At 36.2% G+C, this 13175-nt stretch overlaps 1 protein-coding gene across 1 annotated transcript; it reads right to left on the bottom strand.

Moving 5' to 3' along the window:
* Positions 1 to 5898: 5898 nt before the first annotated feature.
* On the bottom strand, positions 5899 to 6618 carry LOC145812868 (uncharacterized). Its single transcript, XM_082908094.1, has 2 exons — positions 6448 to 6618; positions 5899 to 6303 (listed from the first exon to the last, which is right to left on the bottom strand). The coding sequence occupies exons 1-2, from the start codon at positions 6616 to 6618 to the stop codon at positions 5899 to 5901; spliced, it is 576 nt and encodes a 191-aa protein (XP_082764220.1).
* Positions 6619 to 13175: the final 6557 nt, after the last annotated feature.

The following is a 13175-nucleotide window of genomic DNA, read 5'->3' on the forward strand; positions in this document are numbered from 1 at the left end:
TAGAATGATATGCAGTGATATATTTGAAATTATGAGTCACAATGATGAGTATTTTTATTTGAAATATATAAAAAAAAACTACAAAAAGAAAAAAGAAAAGAAAAAGGGAATGACAATCTTTGCATCAAGGGGATTTCAAAACTTTGGATTTCCTTGTAAATTCATGTCATAATTTATCATAAAGCAAGGCATGGGAATCTTTGTAAGACATTATGCGCAGCATGTTTCAAAATTTTGAGGGTTCTAAAGTTTTACACAATCTTCTATTCATTTGACTTTTCAAATCTTTAATGATAAAAAATTATCCTTAAAATATTTTATTTTTTGAATTACAAACTTTTGTGGCAAGTCTATAGCACATGCTAAAAGCTAAATAATGTATTAAGATGTGCCAAATGCATATTATATAACATAAACTTTTATGCAAAATTCATAGAATTGGTTCTCAAGTTGACTTGGATTATTCAATTGTCAAACTCATAGTTTAATCAATTCGGGTAGTCCTCTGATTTTTAAAATAAAAAATGGAGTTGATTGCTAATAGAACAAAGCCGAACAAGTGTTATTCATGGAGGCTAGATTCGTTTGGTGAGCCTTTAAAAAAATTGAAGTGAAAAATGACATTTATATAGTCCCTCTTCACCAATTCCCTCCAAGCCATACATTGGGAGCCTCCACCTTGGGATAAGTAAATATTTCTAGTGCAAGAGGGATGTACGACATATTTAGGTCTAGGTCGGGTAGCATTGAGCAGACCCCCTTGAACATAGAATAAAGGGCAAGTCCTTTTCTTCTCCCCAACACCTCTAGTCACCTCATATCCTTTCTCTGGGCTCTGTCGTTGCCCCTTCTCCCTCTCTGACCAAAGTCGTGACTCTATCTCCCTTCTCAAGCCATGACACTGTTGTACAAATTGTGAAATCACATAGAACAAATAAATTCATATTTCATATTTGTAATTATAGACTACACCATATTTGCAATTATACACTACAACCTCATGCTAGAAATTACAAGTAGAAGAACAGAAATACATAAAATAAAATTGTCGGAGAAAGCAAACCGAAACCTGCACTTGACAATATCTTTAAAACAGATTGGCCGCCTCACCGGTTGAGTGCTGGAGGTTGTTCGACGTCTGTCACCTAGGATATGACGGTTGGACCAGTTACGCAATGCACCGACTGAGTAGCTTCGGCGAACAGAACTTTGCAGCACTCTCTCACAAGAAGAAGATAATAAAACTGGAAAACTTTTGAAGACTGGAATAGTATCAATTTCTGGCATAGAAAACTGAAAGAGAAGGCCTCATTTTATACACATGGAGGGAGAGAGGAAGAGGCTCCCCTACAACAAATGCAGTTCTGCAAAACTGATGGGTTTAATTCCATCATCAATAGAAGAGATTAGGTTTTCTTGTAGTCCACACATCTGACTTGGCCCAAAAAGATTAAGATAGGTGTGCTAAGCCCAACCCCCACACTCAATCCATTCCAGTAAGTCCAAGCCCAAGCCCTAAGATCCAAGATCCACGGCCCATGGACCAGTCCGGTTCGGACCGGCGCGCACGCACGTGTGGCCATTTTTGCATAACCAACTTGGACCATAGTCTTGGCATAAGTCCATGTTTAAAGCATCCATAACTCCTTTCCTTTGAAAAATTTAGATGCCCTAAAGAGCTTACACCCTTATGCAAAAAATGGGTTTTAAATACCCATCAATGTTCTCCTCTACAATCAATGTGGGATACAAGGTTTTACACCTTTCCTAACACCTCTTTTATGAGGCCAACTTAATGAGTCAATTTTTCATTCAAACCTTAATGGTTTTTGGTCATTCTTTTTGTGGTGTAAAAATTACATTACAAATAATCTAAACCCACTTTAATTCACCTCAATTGAGGTTTGACACCCATTTTAATATTGCATTAAAATCACCAAAAAAACCATTATTTTTCCAACAATCCCCTACATGAATAAAAATTGACCGAATAACAACAAACGGACAACGCTTCACAACAAAGACTTGGAGAGAGTGCAACGGAACAATCCCGGCATTGGAAAAGGTAGCTTTTGGCCTTGAACCCCTCCTGATGAAGTCTATCGGATTTACTGGCTGTCTAGTGAACACAAAGTCTTGAACTGTTCTGCCATTTACGTAAACCAAGACAACAAACCTCATATAGGAATTACTCCAACCATCGTTATGTTCTCACTTGTGTCCGGTTTGGCCCTGGAACACTAGCCTGGTTTAGTGAGTGGTTTAAAGAATTAGGCCTTGTTAATTCTTTTAGAAACGACCCCATTTCACACTCACATAGGTGACTCTACTTGAGTATCCTGCTATACTCAGCTCAACAACTCAACACACTAGAGTCATTAAAAGCTCAGCTTAACCTCTACACTTGCAGGTATCACTGATAAAACGAATGGCTGGGGGTTTAACCTCCTCAGTGACATACTACCGTTACACGCAATTAGGTTGTCCTATTGAACTTAGATCTTGGGATCTCCAGTCAACTAGGTTGGGTTTTCATTCTGGTAACACCTTACACTAAAGGCCTTAACCTCATTCCTTCTAATGACTTCTCTACTAATACTCGATTTAACCCTTTGGTTAGCGGATCCACAATGTTATCCTGAGACTTTACATAGTCTAAAGTGACAACTCCGTTCGAGAATAGTTGCCGTATGGAATTATGTTTACGACGAATATGTTTAGACTTTCCATTATACATATTACTCTATGCTTGTCCAATCGCCGATTGGCTATCACAATGAATACAGATTACTGGTACAGGTCTCGACCAATGTGGAATATCCTCAACGAACTGGCGAAGCCATTCAGCTTCTTCAGTTGCTTTATCCAAAGCAATAAACTCAGATTCCATCATTGACTTCGATATACATGTTTGCTTCAAAGATTTCCAAGACTCGGCTGCCCCTCCGAGGGTAAACACATAACCACTAGTAGATTTGGAGTCTTTTTATATCAAATATCCAATTAGCGTCACAATACCCTTCTAGTGCCGCTGGATATCTGGTATAATGCAGCTCATAACCCTGGGTGTAGCGTAGATAACTTAACACTCTCATAATGCCCCTCCAATGAGTAGCATTTGGATTACTCGTGCATCTACTAAGCCTACTAACAGAGTAGGTTATATCTGGCCTTGCACAGCTCATCAGATACATCAAACTTCCAACGAATCGAGAATATTCTACCTGAGAAACACTCTCACCATTATTCTTGGTCAAATGTAGACTTACGTCTACCGGTGTCCTAGACACACTTGTATCTGTTTGCCAAATTTCTCAAGTATCTTCTCAATATAGTGAGATTAAGAAAGTACAACACTATCAGATGTTCTGGTAATCTTAACACCCAGAATTACATCTGCAAGGCCCATATCTTTCATGTCAAACTTAGAGTTTAACAAGCTCTTGGTAGTTCGAATCATTTCATCATTACTACCAACAATGAGTATGTCATCTACGTATATACACAAAATGACATAACCTCTATCAGTGTCTTTGACATACACGCATTTGTCACATTTATTGATTTTGAACCCATTTGACAACATAATGTTGCCAAACTTCTCATGCCATTGCTTGGGAGCTTACTTCAAACCATACAATGATTTGACAAGCTTACAGACTTTCTTATTTTGTCTTGGAGTTGAGAACCCCTTAGGTTGCTCCATGTAGATTTCTTTATCTAAATCTTCATTTAAGAAAGTTGTCTTTACATCCATCTGATGTATCTCCAGACTACGTAAAGCTGTTATCGTAATCACCATGCGAATGGATGTAATCATTGTCATAGGTGAATACGTATCAAAGTAATCAAGGCCTTCGCGCTGCCTATATCCTTTGATAACTAGTCTAGCTTTATACTTATCAATTGACCCATCAGCTTTCATCTTTCTTTTAAAGATTCACTTACTCTCTAAGGCCTTACTGCCTGGAGGTAGATCAACCAACTCCCAAGTATGGTTCTGCAAGATGGAGTCAATCTAACTTTTGATTGCTTCTTTCCACAAAGGACTTTCAGGTGAAGTCATAGCTTCATGAAAAGTTCGAGGTTCTCCTTCTAACATATAGGTCAAGAAATCTGGACCAAAAGACTTTGCAGTCTTAGCCCTCTTACTCCTTCTTGGCTCATCTACATCTTCAGCTTGATCATCAACTTGATCAGCTAAGTGATCATTTGTTTGATTAGCCATGTGATCATTGTCACATTCAACCTCTTCCATGGAACTTTGAATCCCATCTTGGAGATGACACGAAAATACATTTTTAAAGAAAGACGCATTTCTTGATTCCATGATAGTAATCTTGTGTATATCTGGTATAACAGACCTATACACAAGAAATCGATATGCACTGCTATTATGTGCATATCCAATGAATACACAATCCACTGACTTCGGTTCTATTCGAACCCGCTTAGGTGTAGGCACCACCACTTTTGTAAGACACCCCTACATTCGTAAGAATTTATAAGAAGGACTCATATGGGGTCTTGTCTACCTTCTTCCGGGGTACTTTATTTAGAATGTAATTCGCAGGGAAAATTGCTTTCCCCCCCACATGTTTTATGGCAATCCAGAACTTATCAATATTGCATTCATCATCTCCTTTAGCCTCCTATTCTTCCGCTCAGCAATCCCATTTGACTGAGGAGAATAAGGCACCGTGGTTTGGTGGATAATCCCGGATTGAGCACAAATCTCAATAAATGGTGATTCATACTCACCACCACAATCACTTCTTAAAGCCTTAATCTTGTGGCCTAATTGATTCTCAACTTCATTCTTAGAAAGAACAAACTTGTCAATAGCCTCATCTTTGTTTTTGAGCAAATACACATAACAATACTTAGTGTAATCATCAACAAAAATGATAAAGTACTTATTGCTACCATGTGATTGTATAAACTTTAAGTCACACACATCACTATGCACTAAGTCCAACGACTCTGAACTTCTTTCAATAGAATGAAACAAATATCTTGTCAACTTCGCTTTAACACAAGTTTCACACTTGTGTTTCGGATTAATCTTAAAAGATGGTATGTGATCTAACTTGATTAATCTACGTAAAGATTTAAAGTTCACATGTCCTAGTCTACCATGCCACAAATTGGAAGACTCAAGCATGTAAGCAGAAGAAGATGCATCTTTATTCATCTTTGGGATAATAGTCATTACATTAAGTTTGAACATACTCCCCAACATATAACCCTTACCTACATACACTCCGCTCTTGGTCAGAACGACCTTGTCGGACTCAAAGACCATGCAAAAACCTTGTTTTCTAAGAAGAGACCCTGAGACAAGATTTTTACGAATGTCCGAAACATACAGGACTTCGTTCAAGGTCAGCTCCTTTCTTAAGGTCAACTTCAGGACCACCTTTCCTTTCCCCTTAACAATTGAAGTAGCAGAATTCCTCATAAACAATTTCTCACCATTTGTAACCGGCCCGAAAGTTGTAAATAGTTTCTTCTCAGAGCAGATGTGGCGTGTAGCCCTAGTATCAATCCACCATTCTCTTGGGTTTGAACCTACTAGATTCACCTCAGAGATAACGGCGGACAAGTGCATGCAATCCTCATCATGGAAGTGTTCTTGCATATCTGTCATGTGAGTATGAGGTTTGGTCTTCTATGGCTTCTTCTTCTTGCGACAGTCATTAGCCTGATACCCCTCACTACCACAGTTGTAGCACTTCCCTAAGAACTGATAACTAGGTCCTGCGGCTTGTATGCCGGCTTCTTTGCAATACCACCCCTTGGCTTCAACTTGGAGCCCGTGTTCATAGGAGGCTTCTTCCTCACCCCAGAAGATTTTTCATGCTCAATGACATTGGCTTTCACAGAGGAGGTACTCCCTCATTTCTTTCTATTATCCTCTTCAATTCGGAGTTGGACAACCAACTCTCCAACTGACATTTCCTTGCGCTTGTGCTTCAAGTAGTTCTTGAAGTCCTTCCAACCATTGGGTAGTTTCTTAATGATCATAGCAACTTGGAATGACTCGTTCAACGATATCCCCTCAGCATGAATTTCATGCAAGATCACTTGGAACTCCTGGACTCGGCTTATCACATTTTTTGAATCTACCATTTTGAAGTCCAGGAATCGACCAACGACAAATTTCTTTGCCCCGGCATCCTCAGTCCTGTATTTCTTGTCCAGAGATTCCCATAACTCCTTTGCTGAGCTCTTGGCACAAAATACACTATAGAGTGAGTCTGCCAAGCTGTTAAACACATAGTTCTGGCAAAGATAGTCTGTCTGCTTTCATGTGTCAAGTGCCATGAATTTCTGCTTATCTGGCTCATTCTTTGCCACGGTTGGAGGATCCTCGCTCAAAACCTTTGCAAGGTTCAGCGTGGTCAAGTAGAACGACATTTTTTGCTGTCATCTCTTAAAGTTCACCCCAGCAAATTTCTCTGGGCGCTCATGGTGACTGAGCGGTCCTCCCAGAACAGCCGAACTAACACTAGGGTTGACCACATAGGTCACAGTTGGGGTTGGCAAGTCAGTTGCCTTGGGGTTCAGATCCCCACCAACATTAACAGTACCAGCATCATCGGTGACAGTTGCCATTTCTGAAAGATACCATAGAATATCATTTTCTGTGTTTCCAGAAATTAAACTTAACTCTTAGAAAATCCCACGGTTGGAAATTTAACTCAAAACTAGTCTCACCACTTAACTTAGAATCGAACATGGTCAAGAATCTTCTCAAGAAGACTGGAGGGGTCACATCGGTCCCACTTAAAACCCAGTTAACCTTTCAATAAAACTTTCAAGAGCATGTTGACTTCTAGTCTGTGATAAACAATTTTTAGAATTAAATTTTTTAGAGATGAACTAGGTTAAAACAAACCAGTTCCAAACTTATAAGCAATTAAAATAAAATTTCTAACAATTACAAGCAATATAAAAATTGCTACAACAATACAAGCATATAAAAAGCTTTAATATGCCAAGCAAACAACCTTACTTCAAAAATTGGCAAGTAACCACTATTAAACCTCAAGCAAAAAAATGTTTAAATTATATAGTGCATAAATTTTGTTTGTGCAACCCAAATCTATTCATTTGGTTTTGTTTTTTTTTCCCCTTCCCTTTTGCATAGGTGTTTCTGTAAAAAAAAAAAAAAGGTTAACCGAAAACCACAATAAAATACAAACAAATAATTTAAGCAAAAAGTAAATATAATAAATAATTGAAACCATCTAGCCAACTATTGAATTATAAAATTAACCAATGAATTAAAATGTTAGATAAGTTACCAAAACACAATACAATTTGTAACTTCACAATTAAATTAAAATTTTAAAATAATAATTGGATAAACTACGTATAGGTCCTAATAGTTAGACTTAATTCCCATCAAGTCCTATTGAAAATAAGTCTTGATAAAATTGTCGCTAAAAATAATTTTTTTGTAACAATTTTTTACATACGTCACTAAAAATTAACAATTAGTGACTTTTTTTGTCATGATTTTTATAAATTGTCACTAAAACTTACAATTAGTGACCTTTTTTTATGACAAATTTTTTTCATAGGACCTATTAGACAATAAGTCTACTTATTAGGACCTACACGATAATGCCCCTAATATTTGTAACTCCAAAATTAAATTACAACTTTAAACTAAAATTTGTAACTCCAAAATTAAATTACAACTTTAAAATAAAATTTAATAGTCATGAGTTACAAATCAATTTAATTCACAATAATAAATAAATTAAATTAATATGCAAGAGTTACATAGAAACCTATAACTCTAAGCATTGAATTACTTAATAATCATGAGCTATGTAAGAAATTAACACGTAATAAATTTGAACATAATGCTAGCAATTCACATATAAAATTGCAAATAATTCTAAAATCTAGAAAATAGGTAGCATCTCAAAAAATTGCAACACCCATAAGAATCCACAATTTGTGATAAAATTAAATGACGTGCAAATCATGATAGGGAATTAACACAACAAATACACTAGAAATCATACAATAAGCATGTAACAAAAATTAAAATCTAGAACATTTTTAACATGCAAATTGAATTATAAAATTATCAACTATGAGCATATAATTTTAGGAAGCAAATGACATGTAAATAATTCTAGAAAATTAGAAGCAATTTAACATGCAAATTATATTGTAAAATTAGAAGCATGCAAATGTAGTTTTGTTCATAAACAGCAGCATGCAATTTGTGTATACAAATGAAACAATGTTACCATAGTGTACAAACATGAAATTGATTTGATGGCACACAAAATGGATTTATTCATTAATAAGAATGAACCTATACAAGAAGGCATGAAGATATTTTAATGTGCTAACAATAAGCAGAATCATGAATCATGCAAATAAATTTAAATAAAAACATACATTAGCCTTTCCATAAAACAGTGAGCAATTGTATATAGTCTACAATCCTTATGAATTTAATTGATCAATTTCAAGAAAACATGATAAGCAACAGTAGACTAGTGGTTGTTGGTTTTTTTTTTTTTTTTTCATTAAACATGCAAAACGGTGGGCTTTCTATATGGTACAATTCTGATTGATACTCAAGAATTTCGGGTAGTAGAGATAATTAAACTTGCAAATAATGATGAATATATTTGTCCAAATTCAAAAAAAAAAAAAAAAGTTTTAAGTTTGTTGTACAAATTGTGGGATCATATAGAACAAATAAATTCATATTTCATATTCGCAATTATAGATTACATCATATTTGCAATTATAGACTACAACCTCATGTTAGAAATTACAAGTAGATGAACATAAATACATAAAATAAAATTGTCGAAGAAAGCAAATCGAAGTCTGCACTTGACAGTATCCTTCAAACAGATTTTCCGCCTCACCGGTTGGGTGCTGGAGGTTGTTCGACGTCTGTCTCCTAGAATACGACGGTTAGACCAGCTTCGCAATACACTGACTGAGTAGCTTCAGCGAATAGAACTTTGCAGCACTCTCTCACAGGAAGAAAGTAATAAAACTGGAAAACTTTTGAAGACTGAAATAGCAGCAATTTTTGATGTAAAAAGCTGAAGGAGAAGGCCTCATTTTATATACATGGAGGGAGAGAGGAAAAGGCTCCCTTGCAACAAATGCATGAATTAATTCTGCATTAGCTAGAATTAATTCTACAAAATTGATGGGTTTCCTCATCAAAAGAGGAGACTAGGTTTTCCTGCAGCCCACACATCTGACTTGGCCCAAAAAGATTAAGATGGGTGGGCCAAGCCACCCCCACACTCAATCCATTCCAACAAGCCCAAGCTTAAGCCCAAGATCCACGACCCACGGACTTGGACCTGGCCTGATTCAGTTCGGATGGACGGGTAGCCCGTGCGCGTACGTGTGGCCATTTTTGCATAACCAACTTGGACTATAGGCTTAGCCCAAGTCCATTCTTGAAGCATCCATAACTCCTTTCCTTCCAAAAATTTGGATGCCCCAAAAGTCTTACACCCTTATGCAAAAAATGGGTTTTAAATACCCATCAATGTTCTCCTCTACAATCAATGTGGGATACAAGGTTTTACACCTTTCCCAACACTTCTTTCATGAGGCCAACTTAATGAGTCAATTTTTCATTCAAACCTTAATGGTTTTTGGTCATTCTTTTTGTGGTGTAAAGATTACATTACAAAGAATCTAAACCCACTTTAATCCACCTCAATTGAGGTTTGACACCCACTTTAATATTGTATTAAAGTCACCAAAAAACCATTATTCTTCCAACAGACACCACACCCTTATCCCTTCTCTAACCAAAGGTGTGACCCTCTCTCTCTCCTCTTCAAACCTCGCCATCACCACTCTTTCTTAGCTACAACCACTATTATGACCCTCTCTCTGACCAAAGTCACTAACCCATCTCTTCTCAGGCCCTAATATTACCTTACCTTCCTTATGTGACCATCATGACCCCGTTTCCCTTCTCAAGCAATGTTGCCTCCCTAGCTCCCCTTTCCGATTGTTGCCCTCCTTACTAGAATGGAGCATTGTTCATATATACTGTGTATATATAATTTATTTATCTATTTGTGTAGAATTTAAAATATAATTAAATGAAAATTTGGATAAAAAGTTGGCAATTAGAAAAAAGAATAAAATAATTAAGGTTAATTTGTGATTGAGTTGAATTAATGTTGGTTAAGTTAAAAATTATGTGTATAGTATAGGAGAGAAATAAATTAAAAGAAGTAAAAAAATAAAAAGGCAGAGGGATTGTCAAGCCTCGAATTAACAAGGTCCAGCTCACGTGAATAAACCACCCGACAATGAACAATAGATAACAACTCTTATGTAAATGAATATTATATAGTCATACAATACAAGTGTTTAATTCGATTTTATACATTCCTAGATACAACATCTAAGTCGAATGAATGTTCTTTAACTAAAACATACACAGATGTTATAAAATCAAATTAGATGCTATCAGGCTTACATCATACACAATGGTGCAACCCTTACAAGAAATGGCACACGGCCAATAAGTAACACAAATGGCCCTTAGCCTACAAATAATAGAACCACCTTACACGGTTCCGAACACAGCTTCACGTCACAATCCACATCCACACATGTACACCTGAAAAACATTTCAGCCACGTAGGGTGAGCATAAAGCCTAGTAGAGAATATTTCAAAAACTAAACATGTTTCACTAGCATAAATGATCATGATGCAATACATATATACAATATGCCCGAATGCATTTTCAAATCCATTTGATTAATCAACAAAATTCTTTCTTTCCAATTACCAAAACCTTATGTTTAATCAAAACGTTTTTCGAGTTCAAAACATTTGTTTGATATGAAATTCCTTTCCAAAAACTAATCCAAGTATCTCAATACCAACCAGCAAATACATTGCTAAATCAAATATGAATACATCACTAAAACCTTTTTCCAAAACATGCTTTCAAGCCAAAATGATAATAAATAAAATGGATAAATCTTTGGGCTACTGTTCATACGAGTAACTATACAAGTCACAAGGTCATTTTTACCGGTGCTAACCGGAAGGCTCGACACCTACTGCGCAGGTTTAGGTCTTTCACCATGGACACACTTGCTAACTTAACACCCCCTCGTAGCTTTACCATTTGATTTACCTTTTTCCAATAGCACAATACATGTGATTCAAAATATTATTTTTCAAAACAATGCAAATGTTTTAAAACATAGCACAAGCATTTCCAAAACCTCTTCCAAACATACGATTTTAAATTCCAAAAATCCATTACATGCTCCATGATATTAATGATTTCAAATTGCCTAATCCACTTGCAATTTCTAACACATGACAATGCTATCTTTCACCAATAGCCAAAACAGTTATCTCTAATGCAATAGTCAAAAGATATCAATATAGATATATTTTCCAAAAGAGTAACAACAACCCTTTTCAAAATCCCACAACTATTTTCTTCTCATCTCTTACAAAACCAACATCATTTTTCATTGTTTTCCAACACAAGCTAAAACCCATAGTTTTAGAACAAAATCTCATTTTCTTTCAAAATCACTTTGAGTAAAGGAAAGCCACCACGTCAATATATCTTTATCAATACAAAATCATAACCTTATTCAAGAACTCTATGATGACCGGTACGTGAGGTGCCTTGTTCTCTTGTGTTATGTCGGATTTGCCTTCGTTAAAGTGTCAGGTTTCAAAGTGTGATCCAGTCAACAGTTGAGTACGTTGTTTTTTAGAACTTCTCCACAGAATTTTTTGTTCTTGTTTGTTTCAAATTCTGAGTTTTCACCTGTCCCGGAGGGTGCGAGGTCGACTCCGGAGGGTCGGGGAAGAAGCTGAAGTTTTTTCGGGCTGGAGGGCCAGGTGAGGGGCCTTGGGCTACACATGCGGGAAACAGGGGAGAGGGTTGTGTGCACACTGCCTAAAAGGCAGGTGTGGAGGTGAAGGTGCGGGAGAGACCGCACGTATGGGGGTGAGAGCTGTACGTGCGGGAGAGGCGCTCCGCATGTGTGGCCAAGCACGTGTTTTGCCTCGTTTTCGTGCATTTCAGCTATATATTGAGTTTTAGCTTCTTTTTCACTTCATTTATGATATATCACTCTCTCTCTACAATGTCTATCTCTTTTTCTGTCATCTCTCTCTACCCAAACTCTCCAAAGCTTTGCATTTTCTTTTGATCCCAAGAATCCATTGGGATTTTGGTACTAGTTCTTTATACCAAAATGATAAGCATCTCGGGGGGCTTTGGCTTGACTGGTGGAGATGGTATTCCGGCGAAGTTGATTTTTGAGCTCTTTCTCCTCTTCTCTTTTGAGGTAGAGATTTCCTTGGTTTTTTTCAATACATCTTTTATAGATAGACATGTAGTAAGTTTTTATTGCATAAAAACCATGTTGTTATGAATTTTTTGAAAATCATGAATGGGGATCTAAGATGGGTTCTGTGAGGTTGAGATTTGGGAAATTTATTATTGTAGGATTAATTTTGGGAAGTGGTTTAATTTGTTTATGTAGAGAGAGAGGTGAAGCCCTAATTTTCAATAATAATGCTCATTTGATAAAAAGGGTTTTAATTATGGAATAAGCATGTTATGAATTTAGGGATTTAAATGATGAATTGTTGATTTACTAGAGACTAATCGAGCCTCATGAATTCTTAACATTGATTTGGTGTTGCGTTGTTCAAAGTTGATTGTAGTGAATTGATAATGTGTACATTAAAAAAATGGAATTAACCATGAGATTAGAATATTATTGGGTTACACTATCGTTAAATAGAAATAGAGTAAATTATGACTTTGTTAGCCATGATTGGAATCCCTTATTTAAAATGAAGGAAATTGAGTTAGTCATATTTTTCTTGTGAAATGAAATAAATAGATTGAGGCAAAGGGTGGAGAATATTAATGTGGTAAAATAAGATAATTGATTTTGAAAATGGAAGAATGAAACACCAACACTGTGTGAATTTTGGAAATTAACTTGAGATTGAATTACAAATATATTTTATTTTACTATTGTTGTAATTGGATCTAAAGTTTCATGAGAGTTAGATTATTATTAGTGTGTAAGTTGAATACATTTGGCTTAGAGGTTTTGTCCTTGGTCATCAATGGAGGATGATATTGTTGTGTTG

Source organism: Camellia sinensis, chromosome 15, assembly GCF_055761805.1.
Source record: "Camellia sinensis isolate YWXY chromosome 15, ASM5576180v1, whole genome shotgun sequence".
NCBI lineage: Eukaryota > Viridiplantae > Streptophyta > Magnoliopsida > Ericales > Theaceae > Camellia > Camellia sinensis.